At 41.7% G+C, this 17,812-nt stretch overlaps 1 protein-coding gene across 1 annotated transcript in view; it reads right to left on the bottom strand.

Annotated features, from left to right (window-relative positions):
* The window catches only part of LOC310950836 (transcription initiation factor TFIID subunit 4), a gene marked incomplete at its 5' end in the record, with an annotated part of 88,643 nt that overhangs the window by 21,413 nt on the left and 49,418 nt on the right, over positions 1 to 17,812 (bottom strand). Inside the window, one exon of the mRNA XM_083918842.1 lies at positions 6,709 to 6,831. Within this exon, the coding sequence (XP_083774968.1) occupies positions 6,709 to 6,831 (123 nt within the window). The remainder of the gene's footprint in view (positions 1 to 6,708; positions 6,832 to 17,812) is intronic.

The raw sequence follows: 17,812 nt of genomic DNA on the forward strand, positions 1-17,812 counted from the left end.
CTGTGCATTTCATGAGCTAGAAACACAGAAACACACAAAAATCAATGACGGGAAATGAAAAAGTAAAGTGCTCAAATATTGTTAAATGCGTGAAAGGACATAATATAGAAGGTGTGATGGAATAATCATTGTGAATAAGGTGCAATTTGACAGACTATGCTCTATCAACAATTGAGTGAACTAAAATCTATTTTTCTCTCTTCTGTGTACAATATATGTGGCTACAGAGGAGTACAGAGCTGAACATACAGTCTACCTATGTAGAAGCTGTTACCACCTCACACATTGTTTAGTGATGGCAGCAATGTATAGATGCTAATAGTTTTATAGAAACATCCTCTTCTAGTAGCAATGCAAGTTTTATTTTGTGTACATTTTCCACAGAGGTGTATGTGTTTTGGTGCCTAACAAGAAAACATGCACTAGGAATGGCGATATCCTTTTTCAAGCTTAGATTATCTCTTTCAATAATCAGGCATTATTTTATTATGACACACCAGGCGGTCGGCCATTGGCCAATGTAAGGCCGTCTGTGATCATCTGTTGCCCTAGTAGTGTGGCTTGTCCCTTTCCATTGGCAGAGTGGAGCCCGTCAATGAGATAGATCACTTTGATTGGCAATTCAGCCCAGTGTGTGAAAAGAGATACAGAAGTGAGAAATGCAATCAAATGACAAAGTCCAGAGGGTTGAGATCGAAAAAAAAACTATATCAGGTCAGATTTTCTTTTTAGCAATTTATCAGAAACGGTCCATACTTGTTTGTGCTATTGTTCTTTCAACATTGGATTTTGTTGTTAGTGGGCTAACTGGCTAACTAGCATCTTGAATCTGTCCTGTCTGTGTTTCCGGTATCCCTTTTGTGCATAACGAATACAGACTACTGCCCCCTGCTGGTAAAGAGAGTTATTTATTATTATTTCCTCTCACACAGGCACAGAACAGTTAGTTTGTGGTTAGCTGTAGTCTTTGCGGTGTTTTCAGGTGAAACTTTTGACCAGTCGGCCTTCATCACAGTTGGTGTCTTTGATGTCAGTTTGGTCTGCCGGGCCTTCAAGCTAATGTTTTGAGGGCATTGGAGCCATCACATTTCCATCCTCCTTCATCTGCCCTCCATCCCTTCACCTTCTTCAAGGTAGCTCACCCTTGACTTTTGTGCTGAACTTCAAAAGAATGTGTGTTCTGATTGGAGGGTTAGGGCTGTGGGATTGGGACTATTGAGCTGGAGGGGCATTTGCAGTGTGTGTGCCTGTGCGGCCCCTGCCTGTGCAATGACCCACCGCTGGGGCCACAGCAGGCCCTCTTCCAGCGAGCCAGCCAGCAGCCCCAGCCATTGGCTCCTTGGAACTAATCCACCCTGCGGAGCCCTGTAAGGCCCCCTTTGTTCCCTCCTGCAGACTAGATCAGGCTGGAGACAGACACTCCAGTCTTGACTGGCTATCAGTTTCACAGCCTGTGGCGATCCACATTCAAGCAAAGGCCCAAGCCCGGCCAAGCCACCATCAAATTAAAGGTGGGAGAATAGGGGCTGGGGGTTGAGTTGGGGGGAATATAGCGAAATTGTGTCACCTGAATTCCGTCACAGTCCGAACACGGTGGAAAGGGGGTCTGATGAGGAAAAGAACAAGCAGTAGGGAAGGAATATTGAAGAGGGGGATTTCAACATGAGCTCTGCCTCTCGGTGAACAGAGCAGGATCTCACAAGGCCATTATCTGGCTCCTAATTTGAGCTCTGGTACAGCACTGAAGGGCTGCCTTTGTCTGGGATTAATGCGGAAAGCTCAGGATGCGATGTCAGAGGGAAATAATCAGCATGGGCCCTTCATAACGTTGGCTGCTTGTGCTCCTGGCCAGGGCCCCCCGGCTCATTTCTGTGGAGATGAAATCTATGACAAGCCCCTCAGTGAAGCTAAGAGCAGGCAACAGTCCAGTAACACCCACAGGCCTCCAGGCATCCTGTGACCCCCTTAGAAAAGTCACATTCACTTTGCTCTGGAGAAGGGAAAGAGAACGCTGCAGGCGCTTCCAGCCCATGTGAAATGAAGAAATGTGAGGAGGTGAAAACGAAGTGAAAATAAGTTAAGATTCCTTCTCCGCCCCCTCTGCAATCACTCCAGAGGAGGGGCACACTGTGACTTCGTTTCATTATGCCTATCTAATTAAATATGAACAGGACATTAAAAAAAGGATGAAATAGAAATAAAGACAACAACTCGGGCATAATATATATTCATGTTTATGTTGTGTAACTGCAATTGGGAAAGCAGTTTGAGAAAGCAGCTTCTTTTGAATGCAGCAGAAGGTCGCAGGCTAATACCCATCAGGGTAAAACATTCTGAAAGAGGTTGGCACTGCACTCAAGGACCAGAAATAATGCTTTTATTTTGTTACTTATGCTTTTTTACCGGGTACATTACTATGCTCCTCTGCTGCATACTGCTGCTAAGTGAAGGATGTGAAGATGCAACTCGATAAGCAGGTTATTGAAATTACCAATTGACATTCAAAATTCAGGCTTATTTTAGATTCATCATATTTAAAGATGAATATGTGGAATTTAAATGTTCCCCCTGCTGCCTAAAGGAAAATGTGACTTGGTACAGTAAGTGCATGACTTCATGTATGGCACTGTGCTGGAGAAATATGATACTCAAGTCACTGCTTTTCCTCAAACAGGAGACGGTTCTTGATAAATACCACAGTTCAGCTTAATTAAGAACAGACTGGGCAGGTCACATGGGAGCATGTCACCATGCTCCATACACAGCTATTTCCAACCATATTTGTCACTTTCATCAGCTTAAATTGTGGATAGTGTATTTCTAGATTTGGCTAGTGTTAAACATGTCAATCATGAAGAGGATGTGTGGTATTAGGAAGACAATGGTTCTCAAAACTAAAGCTGTGGGGGAAGGGAGACCAACAAAGAACCTTGTCCACAAAACAGGCCCGCTCTCTGGTGCATCCAGAAAGGTAGTGGCTCGGGACTATGGTTGCAGATTTCAGATTTGTTCATCTTCATCCTCTTTGTAGATGAATAAACATGAGAACAATGGTTCATAGGGCTGCAAACTGTGTCGCCAACCCACCGGCGCACTTCACAGCTCCCTCACCAAACAACCTCAGTTGTGGATGCGCACAATCAGCTCGAGTCTGTGTGAATGAGGATGCCAAACTGTAGCTGAATTCACACTCACATTGGTGATCCGTGGCCACTCTGCAGAAAACATAAACATGATGTTTATGATCATGATGTTTGCTTCATCCCATCTGAGTTGTTTGCATTTATTCAAAGAATTTGACTTGGTCCCTTGGACAGTAAAATATGTTAACGGAGGATAAAAGTAAGACATTGACCAGCTCATGTGCATGTCACACACACTATGGCTTCTTATCATTGTAATTCCAGGTGCAGCAGCTCATGTATACTTTCAACATCCGTATGACACGTACGGGCTTTCAACTCCAATGTCAACCCATCGGCAGCAGTAATATTAGCAGCATTTGCAACGGCTCCAGAAGTCAGCTGACGTAGTATATGTAGCAACAAAATCTGCGAAGGGGAGAGATTGGGGTGGAGAGATGGGTCAAACAAACAGGACTTTCACCCAGGAGACTGCAGTCCTGTGTGAAACCAAAAGTTGGTTGGTTATTTATATTGACTACTTAACTTCTTTATGTAACTTAAGTTACACAAATGTACTTATTCTAACCCAAACCATGATCTTTTCCTAAAACTAACCAAGTTGTTTTGTTGCCTACACATAACCAGATATTTTTTATGTTATTTGACAATGTTAACCATGTCTTTAAAATTGGGAATGAGAACTAGTCCTACTTATGTACTTAAATTACAGTATATTACAGTTTCCCCCCTATTGTATCCATTGCTCTGAATCTATGTCCATTTTGAATCAATCAATAACCAGTTATTAATTTATGTACAATTGTTGTTGGAGTGTATTATTATATATTATCGTATGGCTACGGTCATCATTTTTATCCTCTCATGTGCTCAACTCTGTAAACATTAGAGCTTCTAACTAAAACTAAAACGTGTTTTCTACATGAAACTGAATGGCCAGCCAAAGAGAAAACTTTTAGAGAGGTTAGGGTCATACTCTCTGTTGGGTTTTATTTTCTAATCTCCATGTTTTCTTATGTATTCTTACATCTTGACTTCATTTAAAATACATGACATAACTTGAAAGAATGAAACACTTAAATTGTGCGTTGGTTGGTTGGGGCTGGTTTTTACTGCACTATAAAAACTTCAACAAGCAAACAAATGCAATTTTGGGTGGATCAAAGGATTTTGTTTGTGTGAATTTAAATGAACTAGAAAAAACAACCTATTGTTTGAAAGGTCCCACAGAGTTGACTGTGATGTGATCACGATCCACCAGGAGAAGCCACATGTTATTCTATTAGGAGTGACAGAAGATAAAATGAGTTTGAGGCCAAGACAACAATATACTGCACAGAGGTGTCTGGGGATTTCGGCGTCAGCCCTTACTGACAGAAGTTCCAGACTCTTGTTGTCTCTCCAGTTGCACATTTTCATTTCTGTATTTAACTCTTCTTCTTCTCCATTGGAAGTTTGCTTACTTCCTGTTTAGCCACACAATAGAAACGTCATCAACACGCCCACACACTGGCGGTTTCTCACACTTTGGGCTCAATCAGACATTACACAGGCTTTGTACTAGTGAGCTGGAAGGGTAGAGTCTGTTAAATGTCTGGTCCAACTGACTTGGACATTTGCGTTCTACCATACAGCTCCTCAGGGTAATGTCTACGTTGATTCAGGTTTGCAGTGCATGGGTGAAAGGGCCTTAACTTTTGTTCTTTTTATTTGATTTGCAGGATTTCATATCTATTCATTTCCACTACAGTCTGAACATCTTTGCTATGAGCTTCTTTTGACCAATCACCTCAGAGCTTGAGGTGTAAAGTTGTGTATTACTGATAACAGGGCTTCAGACTAACTTTTTTCACTAGGAGCACTGTGGCCCCCAACAGAAAATTTTAGGGACGCAACCAGAAATTTTAGGAGCACACACGATAAATCAATAATAGATGCAGAAATTACAATCTGCGGTTTCCAATTCAGTGTCACATTTTTATTGTGCTCTTTTGAAGATGCAACAAAGAAGGTAAACCGGCAGCACCATCACTGTCATGACAGTACAATATAAAAAAATATATACCATACATTCAGAATAAGACGAGACCCTCAGCTCACAAGACGAGATGATAAACGATATTGAGTCCACGAGATGCGACAACATTTTAGTAAAATTTCAGTATTTTCTTTACAGATTTTAGCATAGAGCTGTGGTGGATCTGCAGGTGTCTTTACATAGTACTGGTGTTAGCCGCGGAGTAGCCTACGGACTCAGGGTGGTAAAGTATAACCCCCCCCCCCCCCCCCCCAACCCCGTCCACTGCGGGGGGACCTCGCCATCTAAAAGAGCCCCGCCCGACAACATAAGGCACTGCTCCACATAGCCAGACCAAGAAGCGCTTGTGACAACCGTCACTCGCTCATCTCCCTTTATTAGGTAGATTGACCCACGACCGAGTTTTCTCCCGCTGTATACAGGTATGTGTTTTAAACATATGAACCGTATCTACTACATTGATTGATCAGCTCAGTCTGTGTGTGTCACCTGCCGTGTCACCGGCTGCCTCACTTGCTGCGCTGGGCGGAGAAATAAAGTCAATGAATCAGTTAAACACTGTTGATTTATTCAGGTAGAGCTGAGAGATAAACTATTTTGGTTTAGTGAAATCTGCTGTCACTCGGCTCGTCACATACGGAGACTGTGAATAGTTGTGGGAGCTCACGTGTTACGTTTTTATGTTACTGTGCTGACGGCACTATCTTCTTACACTGCTTACATATTTCTCCTGTCTTATCTGTCACTCTGTTGCTGTTTAGCCTCTTACATATTCATATGGCGAAACATTTGCTTGCGCATGTGCTACTAGACGTAAAATACAGTTGCACACTCTCAAATTTTGGTCCATTTGGTTTGCAGCCTGGAGCCCTGGATAATGTATGCAAAACATACTGACCATAATGACTGGCTGGCTGCACTGAGGCATTTTGCTTGTTTTGGGGAAAGAAATATGTAACAAGATGTGTTGCTGAACAATGACGCAGCCACATAACTGTAATTAGATTCTGTAGAATATCCAGCATTAAAATACAACAAAAAAGTGTCATGCTGAAGAGGATCAACAGCCTTTGGATTGAAAATCGCTGCTCTACCTGCAGTGATGGATTTCTATTTGTTATTCACTGTCTCAGAGAAAGATATTCAATGACCCATTTCTTGCACATCTTGCAACCCTCTATGTTTGCTTACTTGCTAAAGTCAGGGATGGCAGGACAATGAAAATTACCATTATAACCTTGAGAAAAGATTACAGTATTCTTTGTAGAAAGTCCGGTTGTTACTGTGTTTAATGTTATAATATCAGCAGTAGGGGGGGTGGCAGCTGAGTAAAAGTCAGATAAAGGGATGATTATTTAGGTCAATATGTCATCATTATAAGAGCACTGAAGACAAATTGTCAGAAAGATTTCTACAAGAGTGAATGGTGAAAATGCTGTTGTAGAGGGTAGACATCAAGGGAACACTAGCAACTGGATATGGACTAAAAAGATTTACAGTATACCATGGAGTGAGTCTAGTTCTTACCTCGGTCCCTGATGAGGTGGCCCCTGGCGAATCCACTTTACGTTTTTTGCGAGGTCCAATGGCGGCTAGTGCTGTAAGGTTGGCATCTCGCTGCCTCATCTGTGCAAGTTCCTGTTGTTGCATCTGATAAAGAAAACACAAAGATAGAAAAAAACCCTCAGCATTATATGTGGTAAAGTCCTGCTCCAGGATCATATGCATCTGTTAGGATACGTAGTTGCAACGTGTGCAAGGGATCAATATGCACCAATCCTCAATGGACACCTGGCAAATTCAAGCACATTTTATTATAAAGCAGGTTGAGGTGTTGAGGTGATGAAAGTATCAAAACCCTCAATCCAAAGAGAAATGCACACAGCCTGCACTCAGAAACTGTGAGTTTAAATGAGCAGTCAGGACTTCTGTAAAGTTGTTAAACTGTACTATATATTGGTAGAAAGTGCAGCTACAGTGCAGCAGACTGGGCTTTTTCAGGAGGGGCGCTTGAAAAGATCGTTTCATACAGAGAGTTTCTACAGGTATAGTCAGATGTGTTCTGAAAATGGGCCTAATATGGGACATTTAATGTCTCTTAACAAGAAATGGATTTTACACCAATATTTACAACTTTTGATTAATGTGTAAATACTGTATATAACATGTCCTGTATGTGGTGGCTTTGAAAATTACATAACATACAATCACACCAAAAATAAGTATCTGTGCTGAATAACTGCCCTAAGCTAGCTTTTTACTTGGTAGCACTGATGGTCCAAACGTTAACTCTATAAAGTTGCTACACCATGATAATTACTTAAAAAATCTTAAAAAATAAAATAAAATGTAAGATTTTAAGAGCATTTGCCACCAAATCTGTCAGACTTTAGAGCGCTTTAAGACCGGGTGAGAATGAGTAATGAGCAATGAGACATAAGTAGGCTCAAATATAGAAGTTAAAATACACGTCTGTAAAAGAGAAAGATGTCCCTCTTCTTCCTTCTATCAGTCCGTCCATGTATTGTATAAGCTCTTCTGAGCCAAACAAAATGGACGTTTGTTGTCAGCCATTAAGGGAGCTCCTGTCAAAGATTGAGTGTGTGCAGTCACATGGTGCCATTGTGATTTTTGCAGTTTGTGATATATAAAGGAGAGGTTGTAGGGAGAAACTGCCCGAGGTAATGTCATGTCTAGCTGCAGGGCTGAGGGGAATCCAGCGTCGCTGGGAGCTGCCCTTTCTATTGGGTGGATGTGTGAGGGCCTGGGGCCATGACACTGAGGGTGTCAGCACCCTCCAACATGCAAACAGAGTGTGCGTGCACACACACACACACACGCACACACGTGCCTATCAATCTTGGCCACAGCACAGGGAATGCCTACCCACCAGCTTGCCTACGTGCTTGCCCGCTGGGGGAGAGAGGCCTGGGTTGAAGCGAACAGGGACAATCAATGTGCGCTTTCATGTCTTTCATGTTCTTTTATGTTATCTCTCAGCATGTGTGCGCTGGGCGCTGGTGTTTGTGTGAGGCACGTATGTTGTCTGATCGGGGGAAAATTTCATGTTACTTTCAGATGGCACTCTGTAAAAGGTTGCTTTGGTGTATAAAGTCTGATCTAAAATGTGCATGCAGTTGCCTCTGATTTTCTTCTAAAACCCCCCTGGGAAGGCATGCCCTTTAGGGTGTTGCCACTTCACATTTAGCACGGCGGAACTGTTGAAAGATTCAAACACGCTGACAACACAAAGTAGGGGGAATAATAGCAGTAGTACCAACCGGCTGAATATCTAAGCCATATATTTATTTGTACACGTTGAAAATGGATGGTGGTAAAAATGTATATATTGTAGTTAAACAAATACTAATTAGTGTCAACGATATGGACAAGTCCATGAAATGATTTGCGTCAGTGTTGAGTTCGGCTTTTAACACTATGTAAATGGAGAAAGAAGGTATAATGGAGTCTGAAACTGGGGATCATGGCTGGATGTGGGTGGAGATGATTATTGCGCCTTTCCACATGGCAAATGTAGCATTAATGTTATCAATGCTGCTAACCTTATTAGACTTTGCTACAACCAACACACAAATCTCTCTAGGCCTGACCTTAAAGAAACCCACTGCAAAGTGAGCTGGGAGAGGGAGGGAGGGAGGGAGGGAGGGAGGGAGGGAGGGAGAGAGAGAGAGAGAGAGAGAGAGAGAGAGAGAGACAGAGAGAGTGAGAGAGAAAAAGAGAGAGTGAGAGAGAGTGAGGGAGAGGTCCACTATCTCACTGATGGCACCAGGATGCCGGCATCTCTGCCTGGCAGTTGGCACCAGGCATGGGCTCCCAGCGCCCACAGCAACTGCCTGCATTTTCAGATTTATGACTGTATGATAAATGAAGACTTCATTTTACCATCTGCAACCCTCCAGTCTGCGTTTCCCGTCAGTAAAACGGCCGCCATGACACTGGGAGACTGATTTCTGATTTCAATCTGGTGCCACTATGCCGAATCTACCTTCCTTCTTTAATGGCTGCCAACTGATACAAGCCAGATTTGAGCCAGGCTTTCATAGATTTGTTTTCCCTTAGGAATCGTTTCGACTACCATTTAATTCAAACATTTACATAAAAGTATGTTCAGTGAGACAGACACAGGTGCACAAATGCTATGAAGCAGTAGCAGTAGCTATGAAGGAATGTGGATACATGTTGTCTTCAAAACCGTTTCAGTGCTTAGATTGCTGTCATAACTGTTCTGAACTGTACAGGCTTTGTTGAGATTTAGTCACGATGTGTTGGTTACTATTAACTTTTTGTATATTATGTTGTGGTGTTTAAGGACCCATATTGTAAAAAGTGAGATTTCAATGGCTTTTTTTATTATAAAGGAGGCTGAGGTGCTATATGAATACTGTGAAAGTATCAAAACGGTCAATCCACAGAAATACACACAGCCTGTATTCAGAAACTGCGCCATTAAAGCAATTCCTACCTTTCTGGCATTTTTACACTTTTCTTTTGTAATCTTAAAATGCTCATAATAAGCGTATCGCACACTAAAATGGAAGACTATCAGGTGTTGAAACTCATCAATATTAAATTCTCATATATTTCTGATAAAGGTCTGGCCAATTATCTTATACACAAAATGGTAGGTATAGGTAGTGCCACTACAGGGGCCGTTACAGTCTTTGTAAACACTGACTATTCAGAGTAGACTGGGCTTTTTCAGAGACAAGCGCTAAAACAGAGCGTTTCAGACAGAGGGTGAATACAGGTATATTCAGATAGACATAATGTGAAAATTAATAAACTAGTCAAAATATAATGTAAACATATATGTTTGAACCTGAAAAGGAGCACCATATGTCCCCTTTAAATAACTCTTCTGTAAACAATGCCATTCACCACGTTTCCCCTTAATGCTGTTTTCCTTTTACAGAACTTGTATGGATTGCAACTAACGATTATTTTCATTATCAATTAATCTGACAATCACTTTCTCGATGAATGGATTAGTTGTCTGTTCCATAAAATGTCTGAAAAAATTGTGAAAATTGGGTTTCCCAAAAGCCCAAGATGGCGCCCCCAAATGTCTTGTTTTGTCCATGAAGATATTAATGTGACTGCCACAGAGGATGAAGGTCACCAGAGAATTTTAACATTTTAGAAGCTGAAACCATAGAATTTGGACTTTTCTTTTTAAAGTGATTTTTTTTATTTTTTATGTTAATAGTTGACAACTAATCCATTAATTGTTGCAGCTCTAGGAACTTGTCATGATTTTACAGGTTGGTACTGTTGGTATATTAAATGATTTTGCAATGTCAGCCATCAGGGCATCTTTTTGGTAAAGAAATCAAAACTGTGACCTACAAGAACAAGAATCTTTCTCTACCTTCGAGACTATGTCGACAATGTTAAGACATAGGTACAATCACCGCCAAATACTGCAAAGGTCATTACAGGTATTCAACCCAGCCTGGAAAAATAACCAGCTGGCAGAGTGCATCCATTTGCCAGGTCCGATCAATGGTACAGCATAAATATCTGCTGTTCCAAAGTCACTTAAATACCAGTGCTTCCAGTCTGCCTGTATGCCCTTTTAAAGCAGGGAACTGGAACTTGTAAAGTCAAATTATTAGCAAAGGTCAGGAGATGTAGAACATTTTCAAGATGCCCGACAGAATCAATCTGCAGCTTTGTGAGAAAAGGGTTTCAGTCTTGATGCAAAAATGTCAGCTGATAAAGTTATGGACAGTGTGAGGAAATTGGAAATACATTTTTGGGGAAACACGTGTCACAGTGGCACAAAGCTCTCTTACAGATGCTGAGTGCTCAGCTAAGTGCGTATCAGTTAACACCATGATCTGATATTAATCAGATCAGCGCCTGTTTTCATCAAGGCTCTCAAAATTTCTAATCTGTGCTGAAAACTTGATTACAGCTACAAATACACTGTTGGATTAAGCCTCTACACAAACTTTTTGCAAAAAGTAAAAGCTCTCCTTCAAGAATAAATGATATCACCCAATATCTAATGACAATACAAAAATATAACATGAAATTACCAACAACCCACCCCCCAAAAAAACATCTTTTCGAGCTTTGAATCCAAATGATAAATGTTTTATAAACCACACCTTGGATATCAAATGGCATGCATTCATCAGCTTACTTGTGTCATGGAGTCATGTCCTGGAAGATTCTTACAAAATCATATTTAAATAAGACTAAGACCTCCAGTGTGAGGGCAGTATATAATGTCACAATGCTAATATTTATCAGCAGTGCAGACAGCTGGTTTGCAGGTAACACCTAGTGAAATTTAAGTAATATTATGCAAAATTAGTAATATTTTCCCTTCTGGGCATGTTTTGGTTTTGATGTTATTGACATCAAAGACCTGAATGAATTGGACCTGAAAATTATCAACCGAAAATTATCAGATCTATTTGGCTATGATGCAATTGTTTTTTTTTAATTACCCACATCTTGAATTTTGAATTGTAACTTAAAGCGTGTGCCCTTAATACATTGGACAAAATGTCCATCAAGAGCTAAATGAGAAATAACAGGCCTATTTATCAACACGGAAGAAAGAGAAGTATGTTCCCATGATGCAAAAATTTCCAAAAGACGGCAATAACCTTAGAGAGCTCTGATGCGCTTGGAGTGAAAAAGAGGATGAGCTGCAGGAGCCATGATGGCCAACCTGCCTCTCTCCATCTCTGCTGTTTTTAACAAAGGCTTTTCTCTCCATCTTCCCTTCCTCCTGCCTCGTGGCCTGAGGGGCTGCTTGCGGCCCCCCAGACGCTTACAGACAGATGTCCTTGGTAGAGCAGAACACGCTCTGCTTGACGTCACAAGCAGCTAAAGGGCTGTGGAGGAAGCTACGAGGCTCTTTGCCCTGCAAAGACCACAGTATAAAAGCCAGACCGTGGGTTTTGAGCTGGTCTGTCTCTCCCCCTCCCCCTAGAGAGCTCTGGTCCAACAGCACACAGCAGGGAGCCTCTCAGTATATAGACATAACATATGCCACTATTTTGTGAATGTTTTTTATCCCCCTAAAGAGCCCTGGTAGAGTGTGGTTGGCTTCAGCTCTATCTCTTAAATATCTTATCATGGCTCTATCCTTTGCACTACAAGCCTATAGGTTGATCAGTATGCATACAGTGGAAAGTGTTTACTGGAGTATGCTTAACAAAAATTAGCTGCATCTCAATGAATAACTAAACATATTTAAAAATGATTTTAGTACATGGAAGAAAACATGGGTATGGTTAATGCTAAGTGGAGCGAAATGTTCAGCTTCAAACTAACTGCTCGTTTGGTCTATATACACATTAGCACAGTGTCAGAGAAAGGCTTGGAGGAGGTGACAGGCATTCTATCAACTCAAAACTTCATGTGAAAGCTAAAAGTCTTGATTTACGACCAGAAACCTAGAAATGTTTGTCTGCTGTCAGGTTTAGAAAAGCCACAAGAGAAGGACAGACAGTTTCTGTACAACTGGATATTGTTATCCCAACACTTCCCCATAAGTCAGCATCAATGTCAGGTGGCAGTCAAAACTACTACTATTCTTTTATCTTCTGTGAAGATTCTTTGTCTTACATAAATGTATACATTCTGGGCTGCATGCAGATTTTTATCACAAAGGCTGAATACAAAAAGCAAATTTTTATTAAATTAATCAAACAAAAAACAAAACTAGTAAGTCTTTTGGAGTGTTTAATATTTTCGTAGTTTTAGCCATGCTGGCTAGCCTGGCATCGCACACTAATTTGCAAATACGGTTTCGTCTGGTATCTCTCAGTTCATGTTTGATTTCAAGGTTCATTATCAACGGTGCAGACCAAATGCCTCTGGACACCACTGGATAGATCTACAACCAATAAAAGTGATGAAACGTGACCTACAACCAATCAGAGCAAAGAAAAGAAGTGCACTGAGCGACACCAGAGCGAGCAGTGCCTGGTCAGTTTTGAAGCAGGAAAACAATGGCAGCCAGGTCACAAACTTTCTAAATTACAGCTAAATAGTAAACTAAAATGTGTTTCTTAAAAAAATTTATGTGAGAAATAGGCAATACAGTAAACTAATCTTGATTGATATTTGGTCAGCGCGGCCTTGTTTCATCTGAGTTTCCTAAGCCTGGTAAGCTGCGCTGGACATAGAACGCCAGTTGCATTAGTCATCATCTTAAACCCGCCCCACATAAGACAAACGCATCTACACAGGCATTCGTGTTCTCATCAGGATGTATTAAAATAACTTAGGTGAACTTCTGACATTTCAGCCAGCGCCATCATCAAGTCAAGATGTCAATTTGTCGAATAGCCAGCCTCCATATTTGGTATTTAATTCTAGTTATGAAATGCCAATATCTGAAACACACCTTCTTGTGTGGAGTTTCCCACTACTTCACGAGAGTGTGTGGACATTTTACATGTTTTATGCATGTCTGTAATCCATGGATCTCATTCACCTGACACCCACATGGCCGACATTATGGGAACATCTGGGAGCTGCATCCTGAGGCCTTTCTTCATGTGAAGTGCCTGGCAGTTAGTTTGCTGCAGGGAGAAGGCCATTTGCATTAACCAATCACGTTTCACTTCTCCATCTGCACTCAGACACTACAAAGAGACGAGTTCAGCACTGACCTGCTAATGTAGGCAAACCTTTGTGTTAAAAATGAATAGAGGCATGTATGACTTCATCACTAGAACTCAATAACTATGATGTGGCAGCAATCCTCAAGATAAAATAGTGAGTATTAAATTAATAAATTATAATATACAGTATGTGTAATGTGTGCATGATGTGTTGTGCTGGAAACTGTCCTGTCTATTTGCCCTTATAGGTATTGGATATATACAGTATATATTTATCCATTCAGTCATATGCATAGATTCAGTACAGTATGTTGTTATCACAGTATGTATTGAGACTTATCATAATAACCTTTACTATATTTATCAGACACGACACTTCACAACTTGTGCTTGCACTATTGTGCCAATACTGTGTCTTCATCGTCTTGAATAACAGATAATAAACCCGTCGAGATTGAAAAAGTGTATTAAAGATGGGCGAGGGGGGCGCTTTGAAATTCTGTTTCATCATCTTTTCAACTCACATAAATCTCCTTAAATATTCAAGTAAATCTGTTTGTGATTATATTATTTTACCTATGGAGATGAATTCAAAATACATGCACGGACTAATAGTCTTGGCTGAAAGTGAACTGATTTCCTCTGAAGCTGAGTATGTGTTGCCAGTGCCAAGGACCAATTATTCAGAGCCCTCAGCTGTCCCTGGAGCTAAGGTCATTATGTGAGTGTCACTATCATGACCCTACGGGTTCTCTTCATTTGCAACTTATTTGCAGGAATTAAACCGTGTAGAAGGAGACAGTGTGAAATACAAGGATAAATTGAATGTGTCTAAAAGAATGTCTGGAGTGTCATTTTTACAAATAATAACATTTGCGCAACACATTTTGTCAAGGAACACTGTTTAATGAAGAAGCCAGAAATCAGTGTTAAGCAGATTCTGACGGCCTCACACCGGAGTGTCGGGGTGGGGGTGATCATTAAAAATACTGCTTATCTAAGGGAAAATTTCCTACTTTAAATGTTCTCTCGCTTTGTCTCATTCGATACTGCCGTGCTTCGTCTAGCAGTCTTCTCTCTCCCTGTCTCTCTCTTTTTTTTTTACATTTAGATTCGCCGCTCGTCACCTTCTATTGATCACGCCTAATTTGCATCCAGGAAAAGATGAGAACTCAGATATTCACACTCCGAGAGAGGACGATCTCAATGATTTATTCATTTCCAAATCAAAAAAAAAGGAGTGAAAGGTAGATGAGAAGGGGAATCTTCATAGGCAGCAGGCGACTAGCGGGCTCTGAGGCTGGGCTCCTCTTCCCCACACCGCCCCCAGGCACATGGTGTGCAAGTCCTCCTAATTAACAAGGTGAATCATGCTGCCGCTCTCTAATTAGCCAACATGACAATCTAATGGAAACATGCAGGCCGAGCTGGCACACTTTGCATCACCTCACAAAGACCCCCGGTACTGTCCTTCTCATGTGAATTCCACATAAATGACACCTCAGATTTTAAATGGAAAAGAAGAGAAAAGGTGGAGCAGAACGGTTCAGGGAAGTGTGTTTTAGGGAGAGGTCAGAAGGGAGAAGTTAGCTGGTGAGGTGTTTTTTTCCTCCTCTCCCATCCTATGTGTGCGCTGTTTGTTGCCTAATTGAAACGTGTCCTGCCTCCTGCCTCCCTCTCACTTATATCCAAGGCACATGAGGCTGGCACCTCGCCACCAGCGTAGCTCAGCAAGCCCAATTCCCCTGTTGCTCGAGTCCCAAGGAGTGCTCTGGTGCACAAAGAGAAAAGTGAACCTACAGGCTTGTACAGCGAGGAGACGAGTCGCTATCTCCCTCTGAGGCAAAAAAAAAAATCTCCTTTTTTGTTGTTTTCCTTCTCATTACAGCACTTTGTAATATTCGAAAACACACAGGAACACCAAAGGTACTTTTAAAGCCTGCTTCTTTTTTTTCTTCTCATATGTCTTGAGGTGAAGAAGAAAACTGAAGTTGAGACTACCGGCAACAAAGCAACAAATAAAAATAGGGTTACAGTGTACTATTAAGTAGCCTGCACATCATTAGGAACTACAAAACAGACCTTTCTGATGTGATAATTAAATGAGCTACATCAACATTGTTTTATTTTCCGAAGACACAGAAATCCAGCTGAGAATACATCAAATAAAAGGACAGCTGCTAAACAAATGCATAACCCCATTTGTGAAAAAGAAACATGATCTTTCCACTTGAGCGGATCATAATGTTCTCCTACTCACGATTCCACAAGCTGATTATATTGAAGTATTGTGTATCTGTGAAGCCAGAAGACACGAATATAACAACTATGAATTGGGATGCACAAAACAGCAGGAATTCTCTTTGAAAGTCAGCGCAGACAAGGAGCGAACATGGAGGAGGGTAGCAGGCTTTTGCCCCAGGGCCTGCCTAAAGCGGAGAGCGCCTCTTTGAGCAGAGCAGTTTGTGCAGGGCCAGAGGATGAGAGCTTGTAAACTCGCAGATAGACTGGCCTAATAAAAACTAAGGGGCTGCTACATTGTCCTCTGACACACAGGAGCCTCTCCTCTCTGCAGAAGTGTGAGGCTCCGGCAGACGGAGCTTTCAGTGTGGGTGGATTCCAGTCTCTGTGTGACCTGGTCACTTGTGGAGGATGCCAGGCCAATCAAGAAACATATATGTGTGCATTAAGGCCCCGTGCATACTGGATGAGCAAAGGGTTATGATTTAAATACCATGCGCAACATAAATGAACACTTCTTTATTGTGTGAGCAGTGAGGCTAAATATGCTCAATTTGACCATGGTTGCGCATATGTCACATGAGTATTAGAATTAGATTAATTCAAACATAACATGCATGTTCGTACAGCAAGGAAGGATTTTCAACGGCATGTTTTTAATTGGACCCGGGAAAGGTTCAAAGTTGAGCTAGGGTGGAATTAATTCGGTAGAGGTTCAAGACATTTCAAGCAATTCCAGTACGTCGCAATGGCCAAGATAAATCCATAAATGCCCGAAGAAGAAAAATATTTGAGAAAAATTATTCTTGTAAAAACTTTTGAGATTCCTATTAGACATTACCCAGCAATCACTATGCTAGAAGTGTCACAGTAATGTGGACGACTAGAAAAAAAGCAATAGTTTGTGATAGTTAACCAATTCGTATTAACAAGGCTATACAGTGGAACTATTAGTGCTGTTGCAGCTGAAGGGCCCTAACAGGAGCTTGTGGCCAGATTTTGGCCAGCTGTAGTAGCTAATTTGTCTTCCCGCTCTTCCCTCGTCTCTCTTTGCCTGTCCCTGCTCCACTCCTCTTCTCCAGTTCACTCGTTTCCTGTGTCCAGTTGTGCCTGCAGACGCGGTTGCGATGATGAATCTGTGGCTGCAGTGTGTCTGTGTGTCTGACATTGTGATGTATCTCTGCTGGCCTTAACTCCCTCTCTATCTCTCTCTGCCTCCCCTCTCTCCCCCCCCCAAAGTCTCCTTTTCTCTCCATCTCTTTGTCTCTGTCTCTCTGTCTCATTCTCTCACTTTCTATGATTAGGCATGGCCTGGCCTCCTGCCTCCTGCCTCTGTGATGGAACACACAAAACACACAAACCCACCACCACCACCAACAACAACAACAACAAACAGGAACTGAGCTCCACAATTTGCCCATTGATTTTCACTGGGGGCATTTTTGAAATAGCCCATCTGACCTTTCGGCCAAATGGCAGTGAATGGAGGAAACAGGGGCACCAGACTGCTCTGCCTCTCTTTCTCTCTCTCTCTCTCACACACACAAAACCTCTGCCAGCGTCTCCCTGACCGGCCACTCAGCTGGTGACAAGGTTGTGGGTTAAGCTGCTGGTGCAAATACAGATACACAATCAGAGGCACAATCCTAAAGCCCTGCTAGTGACACCTAGAGCCTACAATGTTCATTACTCCTCAAAACATAACTATTGGATAAAAACCACTGCAGTGTTTAGGGTCTAATATATAATTAAGTTTATCCTGATACCAGGTTTAGAAG

This window comes from Echiichthys vipera (assembly GCF_963691815.1).
Source record: "Echiichthys vipera genome assembly, chromosome: 1".
NCBI lineage: Eukaryota > Metazoa > Chordata > Actinopteri > Perciformes > Trachinidae > Echiichthys > Echiichthys vipera.